This window comes from Pyrus communis, chromosome 2 (genome assembly GCF_963583255.1).
Source record: "Pyrus communis chromosome 2, drPyrComm1.1, whole genome shotgun sequence".
Classification (NCBI taxonomy): domain Eukaryota; kingdom Viridiplantae; phylum Streptophyta; class Magnoliopsida; order Rosales; family Rosaceae; genus Pyrus; species Pyrus communis.
In genome coordinates this window covers 16,772,638-16,796,642 of record NC_084804.1, presented here as the reverse complement: position 1 = coordinate 16,796,642, position 24,005 = coordinate 16,772,638, and the positions used below count along the sequence as shown (strand labels likewise).

Here is a 24,005-nt window from a genome sequence, read left to right as displayed (position 1 = left end):
TCAATTATTGACGTGATTAATGTCATGATAATATCGATTCATTTTAATCAAAATCACAATTTCAACATGAATTAGAGTCTGGCCTAAATAAATTCCGGGCTAGATCCCTTTTATTATCTCAATTATCCTCATTTTGACCCAACTTGACCACTAGATTACATCAACCCAAAGCAAATTATACCGGATGACGTCAAATTTACGCACAATCATGAAGGATACGTTTCCTTCACGACTAATCTTAGACCTTCAAATTTTAGAAGTTGCCATGTATTTCTTCTATCAACTAACATAGGATCTAGTGAGTTATCTACTCAAATCCATCCTAGGCACCAAAGGAGGCCTAGATGTTTTGTCACACAGTTGCGCAATATATTTGTGTATATACAAGAAGTTTCTACAAAACTAGTCTCACCAGTAATCACGACAAGAGCAATTGCCGTCAATGAAGTGGTGAAAGACCTTCGAATCTCCTACAATTATCTCTCTTTTGGTGATCTCTGAAATCTTCTTTGCAGCGCTATGGCATTCTTCACAGATTCTCGTGTTCTTCCGAACAACAACGGGGTGTCTGATTTCTGTGGAGATCAAACCAAAACAAATTGCCAATCTTACACTGTGACTCTCTGCGGAATTTGCTCTCTTTCTCTTCAAATCCAACGGTCTGAACTTGGTGATACTGTTAACATATTTATCTTCCCCTATCTTCCTCAGAATCAAATCTAAAACAGCATAAATCATGTAGGTTTCAACGTGGGTCGTATCTTGGTTGATGAATCTGTAAGGCCTACATTTGGTCTCAACAAAGCTGCACGCGACAGTTTTCCGGAGTCCTCTTTGCTTCATATGAGATTTAAGCCGTTCTACATCTTCCCACCTCCCAGCTTCAGAATACATATTCGCAAGCAAGATATAACACCCGGTATTATCATGTTCCGAGGACAAAATATGCTCAGCAGCAAGTTCAGCTAACTCTATGTTTCTGTTGTTTCTACTAGCTGTCAGTAATGACCCCCAAATTCTGGCTGTGGGCAGCAGCGAGATTTCCTCGATAAAAATCTTGGCACGGTCAAGATTACCTGTTCGACCAAGAAGATCGATCATACAACCACAGTGCTCTATTCCAGGATCAATACCATAGTCTCTTTTCATCGAGCTATAGTATTTCCAACCCTCGTCAACCATGCCAGAAACACTACACGCCATTAACAAGGAAACAAATGTGCTCTCATTAGGCTGAATGCCATTGTCTCTCATTTTGGAGAAAAACTCGATGGATATTCTCCCAAACCCATGAATTGCATAAGCCATAATTATAGTGTTCCACGAACTGGTATCCCTGAATATCATCCTATCAAAAACTTCTCGCGCCGTCTCCAGATACCCACATTTTGCATACATGTAAACAGTTGCATTCAAGATTAATGTATTTGAGTTGTGCTCCAATTTTGTGATACAACCATGAATTTGCTTCCGCTCCCCAATGGATGCTACTTCACAATAGGCAGGTATGATGCTTGAAAATGTAATTGCATCCGGTTCAAGCGGTTCATTCAAGAGATCCCAAAATAATTCCAAGGCTTCCCTGTTATGTCCACTTTGTACATATGCAGAAATCATGCTATTCCACGATATCAAGTTCTTTTCAATTAGCTGACCAAATATACGTTCTGCCAAATTTATCCTGCCGCAGGCACCATACAAATCGATCAGTGCAGTTTCAAATACAATATGAGGGAGAAAACCTCGTCTAATGGCATAGCCATGGATTGATTTACCTTCCAATAGGGCTCCTAGTTGTGTGCAAGAGGGAAGAAAATTGATCATTGTGATAGCATCAGGAATCAACTTATCTGCCTCTTGCATTTTTTTCAAGCAAGAAAGTGACTCAAGCGGCTGAGCATTTAGAGTATACCCATGTATCATTGCATTCCAAACCACAACATTCTTGGTGCAAATCTCATCAAACAACCTCTCTGCATAGTCCACTCTACCACATTTGTGGTACATGTCGATAAGCGAGGTGTGCACCATGACATCTGATTCAAGCATACATTTAAGAACCTGGCAATGGATTTCCTTCCCGGGTTGGAGAAAGCAATCAATAGCACAAGCGTTAAGACCGCCAATCATACTGAATCTATCAGGCTTCATACCGAGCACCTGCATTTCCTGAAAACAAACCATCGCCCTCCAACCATCCCCAACAGCAGCATACCCGCCAATCATAGAATTCCAAGAAACCAAGTCTTTAACAGGCATTTCGTCAAACACTCTCTCTGCATACTCTATGCAACCAAGTTTTGCATACGCAGCACAAAGCGAGTTACCGATATAAACATCCAAATCCAACCCGACCTTAAACAACTTCCCATGAACCTTTTGTCCTTCATCCAACGACAACAACCCACCACAAGCCTTGATCACAAATGGGTAGGTATAATTATCGGCTCGAACACCTTCACTTTGCATCCTATGATAAAAACCAATCGCCTCCCGGAACAACCCGTTATCAGTGAGACCTCTAATCATAACATTCCAGTAATACGTATCTGAATGGGACATTTTCTCAAACACCCGGAGTGCATCCTCTATGGACCCAGATTCCACATGTTCTTGAAGAGCCTGTTTGAGCGCATAGTTGTTGAGGGGTTCAATCGAGGTGCTCGGATTCTCTGATAGTTTTCGGATTCCACGAACCAACTTAGGAAACTTCGGCTGGTCGGAGCTTTGGTTTGCTTTCGGCTCAGCGGCTCGTTTTCGTAAAAGGCTCGGTGGCGGGGAGGTGGAGTTGTAGAGGTAAGAGCTGTGACTGTGAGCGAGACTTGCAGCCATTTTTGAATGGCTTCAGGGATTAGGCGGCGCTGGGAAAATAGCCGTTCCAACTCATTACTCAACAGACAAAAACCAAAGGGGTACACACTCTGTCTTCCTCCTCCTCCGCGGGTTTTGAATGATAGGTATTTCTGACAACTTTTAAACTGTCGATATATGCAATCGTTAACGGGCTGGGGCAGCCCGAATCTTTTGAGCCCAGCTATTTTAAGCCCAAAGAGTAGTCGTAGTTAAGCAAGAACCTCTAAGTGAGAATAACGACTTACATGACACGAGTAAACTGTCACGCGACATTCTTTGTCAATGAAATAAGGATATGGAGACAAAAATTTATACATCTTCATTATAATGGCATGGGGACGCCACCACGGCGTGTATCTGTGTCATGTATGTCTTTCTCCCAAGTGAGGGCAGTATAAAATATTAATTTTGCTAAATTGGTTACACCAAGACACGTCTTAGAGACTAAATTCGATTGCAGATATAATTACTAAGCTAAGGTTTTCAGCGGTTGAATCACTCATTTCCTTCTACAATGGTGAACTATAGTCATCATGATGTAATGAGAATTGCTTGTTTCTACGATTGTTGATGATAGTATTTTGTTTTCACTCTAGCCACATAAAATATTTATTAACATTGAAAACAAACTTCATCAAGTAACTCTTCTAAACGAGTTAGCTTCTTTAGACTTCCTGTATACTTTAATTACACATCGAATACAAATAAATGGCAATCTTATCTTAATATACTTGTTATACCATTTAGATATTAGTTTAGTTGTCACATCCCGGCTCGGGGCGGATCACTTCACGGGCCCGCTCCACCACCGTAGCACGATATTGTCCGCTTTGGGCTTACCATTCCCGCACGGTTTTGTTTTTGGGAACTCACGAGCAACTTCTCAGTGGGTCACCCATCATGGGATTGCTCTAGCCTTCTTCTCGCTTAACTTCGGAGTTCCTACGGAACCCAAAGCTAGTGAGCTCCCAAAAGGCCTCGTGCTAGGTAAGGATGGGAATATACATATAAGGATCACTACCCTGGGCGATGTGGGATGTCACAATCCACCCCCCTTAGGGGCCCGACGTCCTCGTCGGCACATTTCCGGCCAGGGATTGGCTCTGATACCAATTGTCACATCTCGGCCCGGGGCGGATCACTTCCCGGGCCCGCTCCACCACCGTAGCACGATATTGTCCGCTTTGGGCTTACCATTCCCGCACGGTTTTGTTTTTGGGAACTCACGAGCAACTTCCCAGTGGGTCACCCATCATGGGATTGCTCTAGCCTCCTTCTCGCTTAACTTCGGAGTTCCTACGGAACCCAAAGCCTGTGAGCTCCCAAAAGGCCTCGTGCTAGGTAAGGATGAGAATATACATATAAGGATCACTACCCTGGGCGATGTGGGATGTCACATTAGTAGTACTTCTCTTTTTTCATAGTGAAAAAAATGTCAAGTTTGATTCCTCTAACCCCATTGATCCAAGAAAAACATGTTATCGACACTAATATATCTAGTTAAACGCACAAATACTACTTGTGCTTTGCTCTTAATGTTCATAAATATATGTGCTCTTTGTTAACAATTATAATAGAGTTATTTTTAAGTGGTCGGTTACGCTAGCAGAGGGAAGGTGGGGTCAATGGATGACTGTGACCCCAACAAGATGGTTTTCTTCCCATTGAATTCCGGTGCCGGCCCCAAAGATACGTTCATGCAAAGAAAGGCAAACACCCATGCAAAATATCTCTCTTTTGCAAATAATTAAGGGTTCTACATTAGATACATTACTAGGACCATCATAGAAGTGAATTAACATTGAGCATTTGATATGTACAAATATGTGTTTGAATGTACTTTTTAAATGATTGAAAGCGTTTTGAAAAAATTATAATTGGAACCAATCATTGATCAAAATGCAAGTGAATTCTAAAAAAAACATTTTGAAGTACTCCTACAACAAGCACATCAATGAGCTTCTTCCAAAATGCACTTTTAGTGCTTTTGTAACCCAAAATACTTTTACCAAAAACGATTTCAGTCATTCTAAAGTCACTTCCAAACATGACTAACAAATATATGTCTCAAATGTTTTTTTAACGTGTCAAATGCATATTTGAAGCCCCAAAATATATAATTATCATTGGTTTGCTTTAATTTACTTGAGAAAACTAAATTTTAGATATAATGCATATCTTTCAAAGGAATCATATGGCTTATAGAACATAAGATTTTGTAAGGAAAACTATAAATGGAAGGTAACCAACTTTCGGAGCTATTGTTGTGAATAATGCTTGGCTACTTAAGAATGAGTAGGAACTTTTACTCAAAACTCTTCATGTTCAAATTACATAGGTTTGTGCTTATAATAAAAACCGTTCATATTATAAATCACTTTGTAAAGATCATCTATGCAAAAATTAAATTAAAACTAAAGTCATTTAGTCAATTTATTGTAGCAAATACATAGACAATTCATAATGCTTTTACCAATTTCATTCATCTGTTTTTATTCAATTCAGTGACCAAATGACCTTAATTTTAATTGTTTTTTGCACAAACGATCTTTATATAATATTTGTAATATAAACGGTTATGATATAAACACTAAGTTCTATGGATCGGCAACGAACTGTTTTGAGTAGGAACTCCTACTCATTCTTTGGCCAAGTATTATTCTTTTGTTGTGCTCCCATTACGATAAATTTCTGGCTTCGTCATTGATCGGTTACCTCTATCCGGGATTGTTAATTGATCGAAGGTAAATTATTGATCACATGAACTCATATTTGTATGTGGCTTGCAAAACCCAAATTAAAGCCACTAGAGCTAGAACAAGCTACCATAGAGTTCAGAACCAACAAGGATAGTTTTATTATGTTGAAAGAAAAACCAATATGAATTGGAAAAAAAAAGAAAAGATTACATGCGATCAAAGTATGATGTCAAACACATAAAGTCAAACAACACACTCGAAAATCTTAGTTGTAATTAGGTTATAAAATTAAATTTCTTCAGGGATGCTTTGCAATTCATGACTCCAAGAACCCTGGCGGCTATGTTTGGCTCTTTGAATTTGCTTTTTTCTCAAAACATATAACCTCTGCTCCAAAGAAAATGACGACGATGCCCGAACAACTGATGATTGGTTATGAACGCCGTTGCCATTCATGAGCTCCAGAACTTGCTTCAAATCTTGCTTTCTTACCAGAATCTTCATCCGCACAACCCCATCGTCCTGAGTTTGGTGAGAAATTACGTTAGTACTCTGATGACGATGATCACCATTTACATTTGCAAGGGCCTCCATGAACGCATTGCTTCCGATCAAATTGCTCTTTCGGTTAAACAGAGCTCGAAAATGTCGAAATAGTACTCTCTTGATCAGCCCCATCTTTCTGAATATTTGATTTTTTATGTTTTGTGTGTTTAACTAAGCTTTAATTAAACCTGTGTGTAGTGATGAACATAGCATTTGTGATTGAGCTTTATATAGGAATTGCCAATGTGGTTTTAGCCCTCTGCGTTTTAACTAATTTTTTTAATTAATATATTAAACTGAATGGTAGCGACCATTTGACTTTGTTAATATACTCCTGTGCCCAATTGGGTTTTAGCTGTAATACTTATATTCGAAGTCAGCGGGGACCATACAACAACTAGGTTACAACAATATAAGCAAACAGGAATAAGACAATAGCGTATATTAAGTTTACATCTTCTCTAACGTAAGGATTTAGTTAGATAAAGGGAGAAAGACAACCGAACAACAATTAAACATCAAAATCTTAAGCTAACAGAAAACGAATCAACAATGTAAATGAGGTTTACGCATCAAAATATCAATTTCTAAAATGTTAGTAAAACAAGGTCTCATTTTGAAGTTGATCATAGCAGTAGCATAGTCTTGATAGACTTCAATTACTTATTCAATGATTAGGTTTTTGCTATAGTTTTAGAGAGACGGGCGATTTACCACTAATAGCATTGATAATATCTCCACTTAATTATTCGTGCAATTAATAGATGTGAATTTTTATGCAAAAGGTCTCAATACAATTCGAAGGGGACTTTTGCTTTATTCAACAGATTTATATTGTAAAATTTTTGTATGACCACATTGTTCAAGTGAACGTACGTATGAATGGATTGTGGCACACACCGACAGCTCACATGCAAAGCCCTGTATGTTAGTGCTGGAGGTTGGTGCTAATGAAAACGACGCGTGCACACGTTTAAATAGAGATCTCTAGGTTTCTCTATCAGTTCAGTTATCTTTGTCTCAGATTTATGATTAGGTAAAGAGAGAACATTCTTTGAGATTAATTATATTAATCACAATGTAGTTTGGTTCAAATTAAAATGCTTTGTAAACAGTTGTAGCATTCGAGATTGAGAATCTATCTGTTATATATGTTTATCATAGATTGGTGATTAGGTAAAGAGAAAACATTCATTGAGATTATTAAATTAATCAGATGGAGTTTAGCTCAAATTAAAACAGGTGGCATTCGAGAATGAAGAATCTATATTATTAGGGTTGCTTCAAAATTTTGAAATGAAAAATGTGAAAGGGTCTTATATGTATAGTGAGTTGTTTGTATGGCCCGTACGTGTTTCTAATCATTAGTCTTAATCTCTCCCCACCTACAATCGTATGAACTTATTAAGCTACAGCGCATAAACCCTAACATGAGCCAAAGTTTTGGGGTTGAAAGACACTTAATTATTATTATTTTTTTTAACAAACGATATTATCTACACTAAGGGGAATGAAGATGAGCTTAGTCTCACAATGGGCTAGCAATAATGTAATTCAAATTCGCCTTTGACGAGAATCGAACTTAAAACCTCTCACTTACAAATGAAGAGGAATGTCTCTAGACTGTAGTACTAAGTAGCTAATGACGCTTAATTCTTAGACATGATTGGTAAATTATGAGGTTTTTCCCCTCGGAGGGAGGAGTTATAAAAGACTTTTAAGATACGTTTAATAATCATTTCGTTTTCAATTCTCAATTTTACATTTTGTATATATATATATATATATATTTTTTTTTTTGTCGATGGGAGTTTTTATAACAAAGTCCTGGATGATAAATTACAAAGACTTCGCAAATGAAAGCGAGAAATAAAAACAGCCCATAAAAAAGGTTCGGTACAGACAAGGCGCCACACATGCACACAATGCATGAGTAAAGGTTCATATCTATACCTAAAATGAAAATTACATAGGAGCCCAAAGGCTAATGCCCAATTGCTGCTTCTTTTTAGGGGTGACAACTTGTAGTTGTCTTTGACTGGAGAGAAGCACGAAAGAAGCAGCAAGCAAGTGTTGAGGTGAGATACACCAAATTTGGAATTTGATTCGAAGTTTTGGAAGATCTTGAGCGCAGGGCCCCAAATCATAACCCAAAGACTCCAAATCAGATTACCATGATACATGGGCAAACAGCCCAGAGTTAGTACTCTACCCATACCACCCGTATATGGTGGGTTGCTCCACCGTTCCTTGATGGGAAACGGGGCCACCCCATGTGCGGGGAAAGACAAAAAGTCCATAGATCGAGCTCCATCCACTCCTTCCGAAGAAGGTGTGTAGATCCCCAAAATCCAGAAGGGAAAAAGGGCCATCGTAGGTCTTGGGAAGGAAGAGAAGGATGAAGAGAAGGAGGAGGAGGAAAACAAGTTTGAAAAGTTGTTTGCCACCGATCCCAAGCAGAAGCTAGAGGCCGGCGTCAAGAATAATGATGAAGTTTAGGGTTTCTTCTAAAGACGACGCTCTTTAGAGAGAGAGAGAGTTTCTACAAAAGAAGAAGGAAAGATTTAATTTAAAATTAATAGTTTTTTTAAATTTTCACTTAAGTCTTTCATCATACATTTTTATATTTCCAAAATTCCAATGGTTTTAGGGTTTTTTTTCGTTGTGTGCCTTGCATTATACATTTCTTATACATCTCTACCACAATCATTCATTCCTCTTCTACATCCCTTTTTTTTCCCACACTTATTTATCCTATAGTGTAAACTGAAAACTGAAAAACGAAACTTGTTATCAAACAGGACCTTAATAAATTTAGATAAGTTGGTTATACGTAGTGTCAATTGGTTTAATCAAAACCCTAATTGACATTGTTTTACAGTCATTTCACGCACCTTGGTGTCCATTCTTTGGTAAGAAGTTACTAACATTTGTTATGTTATTTGATGCTTCCAAGAGGTTTCTTTCCAACGCGTTTATAGAGTTTAAACCAATTAAGGATACGTTTTTTTTTTTTTTTTTTTTTTTTTTTTCGCTAAGCTAGGGATTGCAATTGTTTTGCACTCAAGATTCTAAAATACGTTAGGCGCTACTCGGCCAGTGAGCTGGGCCCTAGCGCCTAGGCGCCTAGGCGGAGCCTAGACGGGGTCCTAGGCGGACTAGGAGGATTTAAGTAAGTGTTTGTTTATAGTTTATACTTAAAATATATATAATTTCATTATAAACTACAAAATAAAATGACATATATATTAGGAAGTATTGAAACATAATGAAAACATGGAGAACATGCAGATAATGTGTATTCATTTAAGTATTCAACAAGTCTCTTACAATTTATTGAAAAAAATAAAATGCAAAATGAAAGTTATCTATTTTCTGTCCAAATGAGTCGTAACCTAGGCGGGTCTAGGCGCCATTTCTTAATTTTCAAACGTTTAGGCATTAATTAGGGCGGTGGCCGCCTAGATGCTAGGCCGGGATTATTTTTCCTTCTAGGCGCTAGGCGGGGATTATTTTTCCTTCTACAATTATGAATTGTAGTCTTCGTTATGTAACGACTAGTGATGATTTGGTTGTTTCTATGACTGTCGTTGATAGTATTTACCCTATTTGGCATTCTCTCACCACACACACACACACACACAACTAGTAATATTGGAAACAAATTATGACTCGTTTGGAAATACTTTTAGAATGGCTGAAAGTGTTTTTAGTGAAAATGTTTTTGAAATCAATTCTTAATAAAAATGCAAGTGAATCCTAAAAAAACATTTTAAGTGATTTCTGCAAGAAACACATATTTAGTGTTTTTGAAACCCAAAATCAATTTCGCCATAAGCATTTTTTGTTATTTTAAAAATAATTTCAAACGAGCCCTGGGGGACAACAAGCTATCACAGAACCAACATAGTCTGATTATGTCGAAGGAGACAAACCAATAGGAATTGGAAAAAAGTTTACAGTGATGAAAGTGATATGTTAAACATATATAGTAAAACATACACGCTTGAAAAATTGTTGTAATATTATTAAGCTTAATTAAATTTCTTCAGGGATGCTTTGCAGCTCCGGGATCCAGGAACTTTGGCGACTATGTTTGGCTCTCAGAATTTGCGTTTTTTTCAACAGCCTCGGCCTCTGCTCCAGAGAAAATGACGATGTTGCCCTAACAACTGATGCTTGGTTATGAATGCCAGCGCCATTCATGAGCTCCAGAACTTGCTTCAAATCTTGCTTTCTTACCAGAATCTTCATCCTCACAACCCCATCTTCCTGAGTCTGATGAGAAATTACGTTAGTACCCTGATGATGATGATCACCGTTTACTTTTGCAACGGCCTCCATGAACTCATTGCTTCCGATCAAATTGCTCTTTCGACTAATCGCAGCTCGAAAATGTCGAAATAATACTCTCTTGATCAGACCCATTTTTCTGATAGTTTGTTTTGTTGTGTGGAACATCCATGATTGAGCTTTATATAGGAATTGTCAATGTGGGATTTTTCCATCTGAGTTGTAATTAGAAGTTTTAATCAAATATTAAACTGAATGACAGCAACCATTTGACTTTGTTAGAAAGAAACTTCTATTCTATGCCCATTGGGTTTCAGCTGTGATATTCAATTTCAACAGGGTCTACACAACAGCCAGGTTACAACAACTGAAACTGAGAAGGATTGAGATAATAATGTATATCAAGTTTACATTTTTTTTTTCTTTTCGTATTTACGTTTAATCAGACTATCATGTCACAACTTAAACTAACAGTTGATAACGAGTAATATTAAGATTGGATCTACCACCGTAAATATACTATATATCCTGTTGTATGTTTCATGTAAAAATCTATTATCCAACACTATGGTATATAACTTCTAAAATATTAATGAAACGGGGTTCACCTTTTAACTTGAAAAACTAGTCGGTCACTTAATTATTAGATTTTATAATTTTATATGACCATTCATTACTTAATTATATGCGTGAATGCCACACATTATGGGTGGATTCAAAAAATCGAAAACCGAACCGAACCGAAATCGAAAAAATTGAACCGAACCGAACCGAACCAAATTAATTAAATTAATATTTTTTAATTATCTGTTTTGGGTATTATTTTTTAAACCCAATTTGCAAGTCCAAATGTGCTAAGCCCAATGTATTGTCAAACTTTAAACCCAAAATATTAATAAAAGCCTTTATATTATGATTCTCGTTGAACTTTAAATGTTTATTTTCATTTTCTTTGATTCTAGTTGGTATGTTTATGTCATGGTTGTGCTTGAGATGTTCAAATTTAAGATTTCAAATTTTTTTATTTTTTGACCTAAAATACATGATATTTAAGCATATAATAATCACTAGCTACTTACTGGTTTGACCTAAAATACGTACTTTTTCTTAGTTTTATATGTTAAACGTGGCATTAGTTGCAGTGTGGTAAATTAATTAATCTATTCAGTTCTTTTTCATAATCTCCTTCCCTCTGAATCTGGATTCCTATCAGTCAGTCACGGCAAAGGGTGAGAAAGAAACACACAAAATCTGATTGACTCTCAGAGTGCATGGGGGCTGCTCGCTTTAAACTTTCAAGGTTCTTTTTTTTTTTTTAGCATCCAGCTTCCTTTTTAGCTCAATACTATCACTAATGAAAAGTGATAATGTAATACTATCACTTTGACAAAATTTAAGATTTCAATTTTTTTTTCATTTTTTGAAAAAGAAAAAAAAAATTGAAACCAAACCAGAAAAAACCGAACCGAAATTTCGGTTCTGTTTTGATTTCGACAAAAAACCAAACCAATTTGAACCGAACCCAGCCTTACCACACACCTATGGCTTTCACAAGCAAAGCTCTAAACAGATCAAAATTGTAATGTTGAAGGTTGGTGTAAAAAGAAACGACGCGTACACGTTTAAAGAGGATCTCTCCAAGTCACTATTTGTTAAGTTTATCTTAGATGGGGTTTTACCTGAAATGGTCTTTAAAATTAACTAACACCATCAAAATAGTTTTTGAAATTGAAAATCGAATAGTATAGTCCTTCAAAATAAGTGTCGTAAATCAATTTGGTCATTCCGTCACAACTTTATTAAAAATTCTGTTATATGCTAATGTGGTACATAAAGGAGTTCACAAGATTTAAGGGTTTTTATCTCAAATGGTCCCTGAAATTAAAAATTCAAATATGTAGTCCCTGAAAATAGATGTCGCAAATCAATATTATCATTCTGTCAAAAAATTTGTTACATGCTTATGTAGGTTTTATAATTTAATAATTAATTTAAAAAGTTGTCAAAATACCTTTTAACAAAATGAGATCATATCAAATCAGAGCTCGCCATTATCCACGTCACCAAGATCATTTGCGGAAACGCCCAACAAGCTCTCTAAGATTAAGGTTGTGATGATGTCAATCATCCAAATGTTAACGGTGATGTCAAAGTCATCACGGATCCAAGATGTCACCAAATGTGGTTTCGTTCCTGGTCCAATTCTTTGAAGGGTGCCAAAGGGTGTAAAGAAAGGTGCCTTGAGATTTTTATTTTTTATTTTTTTTATTTCAGAGAAGAGACGGCGAAGGCTACCATAGATGGAGGTAGAGGAGTGTGGGTTGGGATTGGAGGTGATTGTGGGATTGAGTTTCTGGGCTATTTTTAAATTAATTATTAAATTTATTTCTAATTATTTTTTAATTAATAAGTAGAATTATGAGTAAAAGATCATATTGATTTGACACATCTATTTCTAGGACTACATTGATCGATTTTCAATTTCAAAGGCAATCTTGATGGTGTGGGTTAATTTCAAAGACCATTTGGTGATAAAAACAAACTTATAAGGCCCATTTATGTGTCACGTCAACACATAATATAATTTTTTTACAGAATTGTGACAAAGGGACTATTGATTTGTGACAACTATTTTCAGGGACTACATTAATCAGTTTTTAATTTCTGAGACCATCTTAATGGTGTGGGTTAATTTATTTAAAAATTAATATTTTTAAATATTAACTCGTGTCGTAACTCGGGTTTGTTTAGGTTTTTTTTTTAACTCGTGTAAGAGATTGCTTCAACGTAAGAAACCAAATATTTTCCTTTCTGATCGAGATTGTTGTGTTGGTTAATTCTATAATGGCCTCTCGTTTAACTTTTGATGGAGAATGATGAATTGAATGAATTTGAGTGTTACAAGATATTACATGAATTAGTAGAAAGAGTAGGGAAAAATAAAAGGAAATAAAAAGCTATCAATTAAGAAGAGAACCAGAAAAAGAAGAAATAAGGTGGTCCTCAAAGACCAATCTTGGAGTTGGTAAAAGAATCAAAGACGATGGGGGATGTGGAGAGCTAAGGGAGACACCACATCCTCTTTAGCAACCCGATCTGCTTACTAAGATATTGGCACGAGATATATATTGTACGCAAGCCATGTTCAAGTGGCAATGTTATCTGGACTGTTTACTTAGGATCACAAGACACTGTGTCCAAGTTTCCTTGGGGTTTCTCATGTTTCTCACCCTATTTGATTCAAAGCTCACGATTCATAGTTAGCTCACACCTCCTTGGAAATTGAAGTATTCAGATTGGTGCTTTGTTGGTGTTGGTTCTAAAAATTACAAAACCTACGTGACGCGCATGCCGAGTAACTAATAAGCTAACTACGTCATTCGGTTGAATGCGGGGCGTGCCAAATCGTCGGCCGAGCTCGGTCAAGGAGTAAAATTTGTTGATGTTGCGTTAAGTGTGTTGCTGACTTCTTTATCTTGCGACTGCAGCTGAGAAAGGAACAAATCTCGGCCCTTGGATTCTCGAGCCTGAAGACAATGCTGCTAGTTCTGCGAAGTGCACAAATCGTCGGTGCCGGATTTGGTCATAGTGATTATATTCGTAAGAGTATAAGCACGTCGAATCGACACCAGAATGTACGAACACAAGTATTCAAAGGTGATGTATGTCTTGATGGTGAATGTGGTTCGGCCGTCAGAATGCCGAACTCTGAAACTCACTTGTGAGTATCCAATCATAAAATCACTCGGCGTTCAATGCGCCGAATGTCGTAACTCGTGTCATTCAATTTTTAAATAAATATTTTTTTAATTAATTTTTAAATATTTTTTGAATTTTTGATTTTCACATGGATCCCTTAATAACATGTGTCATTCAATCATTGTCTACATAGACGTTATGTCATTGAGAGACTTAATAGTCACACTAACGGATGTATGAGACTGTTCCAAAATTAACATTTTAGATATGACTTAGAACAAAAAAAATTTCATGTAGTAAATGTAGAAAACCACGAAACTGATATTTACCTTTTATTTATTTATTTATTTATTTTTGGTAAAATCCTTTCCGTAGAAAGGAACAAAATTTTATTCCAGCATTAAGTTACAACAAAGGCCCATGTACACATAAACAAAACAAACAGAAGCCACCTAAGCTAAACCCAAAGGAGCCCAACCTAAGCTAAACCCAAAAGAGCCCAACCAAGGGCCCAAAGCTATACACGAACAAAAGAAAATTCTGGATTCCTTCTACCACCACTGCAATGGTATTTCCCAATCAATCCGAATCGATTTCCCCAGCAGACACCAAAAATCCTACCAAGCAGCACCGTAGAGATTAAATGGAGGAAAATCTCATCATCCAGCCACGATCCTCGCGCCAATCTCAGCCAGAAATTGAAAAAAGCATGTGGATTTACCACGAACAACATTGCCAACAAAGGCGGACAAAGAGAAGGAGGTGGTGTTGTAAACACCTGAGCCGGCATGATCACCAGAACTCTACGCACCCTCTCGAATAATCGCAACAAATTGCGTTGAAAAGTGACTGCAGACTAGAATGAAATTGGTCGAGGAAGATGGACGCCCGTGAGGTTTGAAGAACAGGTAAATCGGGACAAGATAGCAAGGGGTAAAGGCAGCAAAATGAGCAAAAAGTTGAAACTTAGAGAAAAAGGAAAGATCTTCCACCGACCCCTGCCACAGCCAGGGCCGGTGCAGGTCAATTATAGGTTCTGATCCTAAACTCAATTCACACCGTTTCAAGGAAATTCTTATGAGGCAATAGCTGCAGGTGCACATATGTTTATTAAGCTTCAGTTTCATAGTGAAGTTTCTGGGATTTTGGTTCATATTTTTATTTTAGGTGCTTGGATATGATGTTTATATTTATGTGATTGAAGGATTACATGGATTTCGAATGATTCATTGGACACAGTCATTTTAGTTTAAGTTATTACATTACATTTGCTCATTTCGTGGATTATATCTTCATGTTAGAAACAAATCTGAGCTTGTTGTCAAAATATGAATTCATTCTTTTAAATCCTTATTGTATCTAAATGAAGTCTCTCTCTCTCTTTTATCTTTAATAAAAAAGAAGAGAAAATTCCAGTCCTTCTACCACAAATTTAAGTCAATGTTACTAGGAAGCAAATTTTTCTGAGTTCAGTCTCTCTCTCTTTTAAATCCTTATTGATATCGGTTAATGTAGATGGCGTTTATGGTTGATTGCTGGTGGGGAATAGTAGAGGGACATGCTTGACAGGAGTATGATTGGAATGGATATAAGAGGCTCTTTCAGATGGTGTGTGAGCTTAAGCTAAAGTGACATGTCTGTTTTATATAAATACGTTCTTGCAATTGCAGAAGCTTTTTCCTCTCAGTGGGCATATAAACAACATATGTGGTTAATTGTTTAGCCATCTTTGTGGTCATTTTTATTCTTTCTATGCATGTTTTTGGTAACAATTTGACAACTGATTGTAGCAACTTTTGTCTTTGTATGTTGATGCTGATGCTTCTTAATAGTGGTGGTGCCATGCATGTTCTTGGTTAAATTAATAGAGTACATCCGTAATTTGGAATAGTTCCTTTCTAAATTGGCAGGAATTTTTTCAGCCGAGGAGATTGTTGGATACTTCTGCTAATTGGATGATTTGGATCAATGAAAACGATAGCTAGTGATTAGGGGTATCTTTTGGCAGGATTACGAGCGTGTTCTCTTCTTATTTCTGAAATGCAGTTTGCAAAGGAGAATCCATTTGCCACTAATCTACCACAACTCAAAGTTAAAAATCAAGAAGAGGTAACGGAAGAGGCAGTGACAATCACATTACGAAGGTCTCTGAGTTTCTATTCAACAATCCAGGCACAAGATGGACATTGGGCTGGAGATTATAGGGTCCCATGGGGGTCCTATGTTTCTGCTTCCTGGTTTGGTAAGGGAGAAAGGTAGTAATCACCATGTAATCCAGAAGATGAAAACACGGAGAATCTGTATATCATGGTTAAATATGAGAAATAAGTTTTGACATTCCAAAAGATGGCTGCATATTCATTTTGGAACTTCACAGCCTTTCTTCTTAGTTAAATGAATTAACCAAGATTGGTTTTTTCTTTATTATTTGGTCCATTTGGTAATTGTCGAGTGACTAAGTATTACTTACCAATTGCAACAGATCATTGCACTTTCAATTATTACTGGAGGTCTGAATGCTGTTATGATGTGCAGAAATCTCTATAATCATCAGGTAAGAATGCTTTTCATGAAATTAATGCTCTTCTCTTTGTCTGCCTACAAAGGCAGACAAAGAGAAGGAGGTGGTGTTGTAAACACCTGAGCCGGCGTGACCACTAGAACTCTACGCACCCTCTCGAATGATCGCAACAAATTGCGTTGAAAACTGACTGCAGGCCAGAATGAAATTGGTCGAGGAAGATGGACGCCCGTGAGATTTGAAGAACATGTAAATCGGGACAAGATAGCAAGGGGTAAGGGCAGCAAAATGAACAAAAAGTTGCCACAGCGAGGGCCGGTGCAGGTTATTGAAGCTGATATCGAAGTGTTCAAAGCAAAGTAGAAGGGATCTGATTTCAAGAAGAAGGAGTTGATTGATCTTTACAGCCAGTGCAAGGGGAATATGAATAGGTATTAACTTTATTTATCACTGCATTTATCTTTTTGGTCATTTGGATTCCTGTTTCTGTTTGATACTTGCAGACTGTTCTATTCAATTATAGGTTCTGATCCTCAACTCAATTCACACCGTTTCAAGGAAATTCTTATGAGGCAATAGCTACAGGTGCACATATGTTTATTAAGCTTCAGTTTCATAGTGAAATTTCTGGGATTTTGGTTCATGTTTTTATTTTAGGTGCTTGGATATAATGTTTATATTTATGTGATTGAAGGATTACATGGTTTTCTGTTTGTCAATGCATTTGCTTTTCTACTCTTTACCTTGCATTAGAGGTTGCCATGTCAAGTGAGTTCAAGTTCTGCTTAATACACAAGGGTTGTTTTTAAGCTTAGTCGCCAATTTGTATGCTCTTCATCATGTCTTTTATTTTGGTGGCAGTTAGGTGTCATTCATATGAAGTGTGTGCTGGTTGATCCAGATGCTCACTAAAGCAGCCGAGGGTATTGATATCAGTTAATGTAGATGGCGTTTATGGTTGATTGCTGGTGGGGAATAGTAGAGGGACATGCTTGACAGGAGTATGATTGGAATGGATACAAGAAGCTCTTTCAGATGGTGTGTGAGCTTAAGCTAAAGTGACATGTCTATTTTATATAAATACGTTCTTGCAATTGCAGAAGCTTTTTCCTCTCAGTGGGCATATAAACAACATATGTGGTTAATTGTTTAGCCATCTTTGTGGTCATTTTTATTCTTTCCATGCATGTTTTTGGTAACAATTTGACAACTGATTGTAGAAACTTTTGTCTTTGTATGTTGATGCTGATGCTTCTTAATAGTGGTGGTGCCATGCATGTTCTTGGTTAAATTAATAGAGTACATCCGTAATTTGGAATAGTTCTTTTCTAAATTGGCAGGAAATTTTTCAGTCGAGGAATTTTTTCACCCCAGCATCAACAAATTTCAACATATATAAAAAAAGTGATATTCTTTTCAACATATTTGTATAAATTCGTTCATGCATTTGAAATTTTATGTTGATTAGTGTATGTTTTCATAATTAGATCATATCAAGCTCCATTCATACTCACTACTATTCCTAAGAGCCCGTCTTCTGTCAATGGTGACAACGGAGGCTAAGCCTGAAGCCAAATCAGAAAATTGAAGAGAGTTCTGAACCTCTTCTCAAATACAAGGTAATTAAAACTTGAAAAGAAAATAAAAATTATGAGCACCAAGAACAAAAGATTATGACTTTCACATGTTTATAACATCTTCTTCTAGTTCTGTCCTAAAGTTGAAACTATGAATCCTTATAAACAATCCTCAAGGAAGACATCTTCCCGATATGCTTCGCCACAGGCACTTGTATTGAAGTTGGAAGATGGGACGGGTCTTCTCATCCCCTCACAATTTGAAAATGCCTCTCAATTGAATAAAGAGTAAACACCGCCAATCTTTTGATATGTTTTCTGTATGTATATATTATCAAAATATTTTAAGCACTCGCAGCCATGTGTGGAGCACTTTTGCTAGTGATTATTATGAAACGAATTATTGTAAGAGAAGATAAGATAAGACCACATTATTTTTGGAGTTTTTTTATATTAATTTGCGAATTAAATGATAAATTAAGTAAATGAAATATTAAAAATTAATAAAAGAATGATCAAAAGCCTAAAAACTATAACAATTAGTACTATGATCTAGTATTTCTAGCTAAACCCATCATATAGATTGGTAAAAAAAAAGGCCACAAGGAATAATAAATTAAGTAAATGATAAAAGTTTGGTCAAGAAAACCAAACTCACAAGGAAACTTTTATATGATCTAGTATTTTATGTTTGATTTGTGTATGTTTTCATTATTAGATCATATCAAGCTCCATTCATACCCACTTCTATTCCTAAGAGCCCGTCTTCTGTCAATGGTGACAACGGAGGCTAAGCCTGAAGCCAAACCAGAACCAAAAGAAATTGAAGAGAGTTTTGAACCTCTTCTCAAATACAAGGTAATTAAAACTTGAAAAAATAATAATTATGAGCACCAATAACAAAAGATTATGACTTTCACATGTTTATAACATCTTCTGTCCTAAAATTGAAATTATGAATCCTTGTAAACAATCCTCTGCGAAGACATCTTCCCGATATTTCCTCCCGACTTGATGAGAATACAAACAATAAGAAGAGCTCAAATTCTTAATTTTTCATTTCTAACTTTTTTTTTTTGGCTACTCCAACCTGTATTTCCTCCCCACTTGATGGTCTCGACATCTTTAGCATACAGCAGGCTGATCCCACACTTTTTCACCTTAAATTCGCGACGGCGGCAGGCATCCACAGCGTTGAACTCAAAACAGGCCCCAGTGACAAGTTTGTAAAAAGAATTGGAGCGATTCAAATTTGCTCCCTCTCCAAGTGCAAACGCACTATACCACACAAATACCTGACCGAATGGCGAATAAGCAACCACTTCCCCTTTTGCATTTAAAGGATAATGGGTAGGATAAATGGTTTCATGGCTTTCACCACTATTAGTTTTAAAATTGCACGAGCATCCAAGCATCAGTTCCATATAAGAAATTTGGGGAGGGAGAACAACAGATAGAGCAAAACCCAAAAAATCTGTACAATACCAATTTCGAGGAAGCTTGATAGTTATCGAAGATCCTTCATTTTGATGGCAGAACCAATTTGGAATTTCATATCCTGTACATGCAGTGCTAACTAAAGTCCGAGCAGAGTCGGTGCTACGTGTAGTCCGATAGCACATAGGGATAGATGAAGTCATTTCCTGTAACATCGATGCATGTAAATCAAGTAAATTATTCAACATGTGAAAAAATGGCATAAAGGAGATATGAAAGTGTGTGCGTGGGTGAGAGAGAGGGAGAGAGATACCATGACAAGTTCTTCTTCTTTACGTTGCTGAGTTTTCAATGGCCCAGTTGCCACTCGCATAATTCTTAACTGTGTGTCAGCCATTATATTGGTCCTTGCATTTTCATTCAACTTTGGGCAATCAACAAAGTTAAAACGCCCTCGAAACAATTCATATTTATCCCAAGCTTGTGTGAGTGAATTTCTTGAACTTGAAACTGTCTTCAGTGAAGTGCAGCCACTTGCTTCAAGACAACATAGCACTGGGAGCTCTGGTAAGAATTCTAGACTTGAGCACTTTCCCAGATTCAGCCACCTAAGCTTGTCAAGATCTTTAAAATAAGAAGGAATTCGAACCAATCTTTCACACCCAAAAAGCACTATATCTTCAATTTTTTTACTGCGAGAGAGATCTGGAACTTCAGTCAGATGCACGCAAAACCTTAGTTCAATCACTTTTAAGTTCCCAAGATTCTGTAACAAATTAAAGAAAAATGGAAAGAAGAACATTATTGACTTCGGCCCAATAGGTTTCCAGAGGCACCATAGTTCATACGAAGAACAAAAGTTAGCATATATATACTTCTATAAAAAAAACATAGAAAAAAGAAGAGGAAGCATATATATACCTGGTTTTTACTCCAAAGTTTTTTCCCAGCAAAGCTGTGGGGCAATCGAAGCTCAACAAGATTTTGTGGAGAAAATTTTGTTGGAAGAGATTTCAACGGGTATCCCTGCCAGTAAAGATACCTGAGAGAATTGGGAAGAGACTGAAGACCTTGAGAAAGGTCCAGATTGTTGTCAAAAAGATCAGCAACATAAGCCTGTCGCATCCATTCTGGAAGGTCATAGAGTCTTAGATGATCATCATGAATTATCAACAATCTTAAATTAGACATCTTCTTGAACGGTGATCCACATAATTCCAACCGTGTAATGTTAGACGTGTCAAAGCATATGCATTGAACTGTTGAAGTTCCCTGGAAATCAAGAGAAAATAGTATAATGAGAATAAATGTACAACCAAGATTACTAAAAACTACTTTTGTTGACATATGCTTGTACAAAATGAGTTTCCGTGGTCCCGTCATAGAAAGTTCATGATTTTTGGTTCTTACCATATCATTCTCCAGCACTTGATAGACATCAGCAGCAGCCCACAACCTATTACGTTTTCCTGGCTCGTCCTTGCATTGTTCGCGAACAATTGTCCGGCCCATTTCTTGCAGCAAATCATGCATCTCTAAGCGATTCATCTCTGAAATTGATATGAGAGACTTGTCAATGAGAATTTGGATTCCCGTCACAAGGAAACCCCGAATATCTAATATTCTTTTTGCGTGATAAACATCTACCCCTTTCAGAAAGCATGCAATGTCAAGAAAGCATTCCTTCTCATTTTCTTCTCACCATCGTAACTAAGTCTCAACACATTCTGAACTTTTTCGCTAGGAAATTTTTTCAATCTGTTCAATTCTTCATCCCAGTCTTCTTCTGTATCGCAGTGATGGAATAAGCCACCCAAAGTTTTAAGAGCCAATGGAATGCCTTGAATATGATCTATCACCTTTCTTGAAAACTCTGTATAAACTGTCGTAGGAGACTTATTTTTCAGAGCATGAAAATGAAAGAGCTGAAGAGCGCCATCATGTTTCAATCCCTTGACCTCATAAATTTTGTCATCAACCACCTTTTCATTGAGTAAGCTCCTATCCCGAGTTGTTATAATGATTCTACTTCCGACACCAAACTCAAGATCATCTCCAACTAGAAGTTCTAATTGCCTTGAATCATTCACGTCGTCAAGAACAATGAGTACCTTTGTACGACGGAGCCTCCCCTTAATAAGCTCTGATCCTATAGATGGAGTCTTAATATTTGTATTTTTATCATCTAAAATCTCACGGAGAAGTTCATTTCGTAAGTTATATATTCCTTCTTTTCCTTCGTAATTTTCTCTAACATTTTTAAGAAAACAGCAAGCTTCAAACTTGGAAGAGAGTCGGTGATATACAACATCAGCAAGGGTGGTCTTGCCAATACCACCCATGCCCCAAATACCTACAATGCAAACATCCGATGAATCAAGGCATAGTAACGATTCAATTTGCTCAACTTTGGTTTCAATTTCAACTAGGCCCTTTAAATTACTTGAGCTTTTGCAATCCAATTTGTTCAATATAACTTCGACAAGTTTCTCAATGGAATCAGCCTCTGTCCTGGAAAATATAAGTAACCACGAAGGAAAAAAATAGTTACTAAGTCCTGCATTAATGAATCTTGTTTGAAACAAAGGTCACAAGTAAAAAAATTCTGCAAGAGTTGCAAAGTTAGTTACCCGGCTTTGTTTGAATAATCATAACCAGATAGGTTGGCAGCTTTCTGCAAAGCATCCCTCCACTTAAGCACCTTGTCCATACCTTCTTCAAGCTTGAAACGTTCTTCAAGCTTGGCAAATGCATCTGCATAACTCCCCTGTTGTTTTCGTACATCCTGTGGACTGATGTCGTAAAAAACGGGTATAACAAACTGTCCATCCCTTTCCTTGCATCCTAGTATATGGACGAGTTCATCCAGACACCATGTGGAAGAAGCGTAGTTTTTTGAGAAAATGATCACCGAAAGCTTTGATTTCTCAATAGCTTCTAGAAGGGCAGGTCTGATTTCATCCCCTCTCTCAAGTTTGTAATCTATGTAGGTGTCAAGTTGTAAGAAGTAATTCAAAATCAACAAGCTACTAGGATCACAGATAAAACCAAAATAATTACAATAAACCAATCAAACAATTAAAGGGAAATAAACTTATCTTCCGAAGTGGAGGAAGAAGAAGAAGACATGACTGCTAGGGTTTCATGAGGAGTCTTCTACACTCAAGCAGCCGAGAGTCCTTGCTATCAAATAGGGTTTTAGCACGAAAGAAGGATAATTACTGTGAGTGCAGAGACCTCCCTATATATATCCATACTCCCTTGATATCAGGCCTATTAACTGATACCTTAGATATTCCAAACTGATTAGGGTTTCGGTATAGTCCTCATAGGTATTGAACTCTTGTCAAGTCTTGATAAGGTTACTAGAATATAATTGCATGTTATTAGGACTCTTAATCTTAGCCAAGTAGGATCAGAATTTCCTCAACATGATAACTCATACACTGAGCTATCAGTTTGTCGAGAACAAGAACACATTCTTCTTGACACTCACATCTTACATTCTCCCACTTGAGTGTCCAAGAAGAATGATATTACTTAGGCTAAGACTAAGGTGATCACAAGTCCCCGAAAGCTGCAATTAAACCTTTAACAACCTGTCACTTATAGCTTCGAATATTGAATCATAAATGCATTATGTAATCTCTTCTACATGTGCACTTTATGATTACAAGTACCTACACCATAAGCACTGTGTTGTTTGACAGAATTCAAAAGTTTCAAGTTGATAAACAAAATTCAACTCCTGAACTGAGCCTTATGCAAGCATGGCTCACATTTTTTGTCAATTAAAACATATTGATAAGAGAAGATGCAAATACAATATATTGTTACAAAATTACTCTCTTATCAAGATTTATGAATAAAATTTTACGATTAAACCATTTTCCACTAACACTTCAATTCAATAATACAAAAGCAATTTTAAACTCCCACTGATTAAAAGAGTAAAAAATCTCATAAATGCATATACCTTTTAAAAGCTCCCACTGATCAAGCATTAATCAAGGATTTAAAAGTATTGAGAATTCAACATCAACTACTAATTTTTCTGACTATATCTCTATGTCAGATATTGCAAGGAAGTGAGTGGCTAAAAAGATATACAAAATCATATGATCAGTTTTATTCATCTAAAATTTGACAAAAACAGAAAACTTTAACGGAATGTTTTCTGATTGCAACAAAAACATATAATTCTAGAATCATCTTTGGACAGAATCTAATTATATTAGGTTTTCACAGCTAAAACATAAAATACAAGGGCAAACGTATATAGTTTCAACACTTTTGAGCAGATGAAGTATATACAATCTTGTCAATTCCATGTTTAACCGTTCATTGATTTATAGTTGGACTGAATAAGAAAACACTTTT

General features: G+C 36.7%; 2 protein-coding genes, 1 long non-coding RNA gene and 1 pseudogene across 3 annotated transcripts; 1 reads left to right on the top strand and 3 right to left on the bottom strand.

Annotated features, from left to right (window-relative positions):
- Positions 1-269: 269 nt before the first annotated feature.
- Positions 270-2,926, bottom strand: LOC137725435 (pentatricopeptide repeat-containing protein At4g35130, chloroplastic-like). Its single transcript, XM_068464110.1, has one exon. The coding sequence runs from the start codon at positions 2,830-2,832 to the stop codon at positions 409-411; it is 2,424 nt and encodes an 807-aa protein (XP_068320211.1). The 5' UTR covers positions 2,833-2,926; the 3' UTR covers positions 270-408.
- A 13,168-nt stretch (positions 2,927-16,094) lies between these two features.
- Positions 16,095-16,872, top strand: LOC137725437 (uncharacterized). Its single transcript, XR_011067521.1, has 3 exons — positions 16,095-16,332; positions 16,573-16,644; positions 16,808-16,872. It is a non-coding gene; the product is annotated as an uncharacterized lncRNA (long non-coding RNA).
- A 1,900-nt stretch (positions 16,873-18,772) lies between these two features.
- On the bottom strand, positions 18,773-20,446 carry LOC137725436 (disease resistance-like protein DSC1). The gene is made up of 2 exons (XM_068464111.1): positions 19,939-20,446; positions 18,773-19,831 (listed from the first exon to the last, which is right to left on the bottom strand). Exons 1-2 carry the CDS (start codon positions 20,425-20,427, stop codon positions 19,229-19,231), a joined length of 1,092 nt encoding a protein of 363 aa, XP_068320212.1. The 5' UTR covers positions 20,428-20,446; the 3' UTR covers positions 18,773-19,228.
- Position 20,447: 1 nt separating this feature from the next.
- LOC137724874 (disease resistance protein RUN1-like) lies at positions 20,448-22,754 on the bottom strand (annotated as a pseudogene).
- Between the last annotated feature and the right edge of the window lie 1,251 nt (positions 22,755-24,005).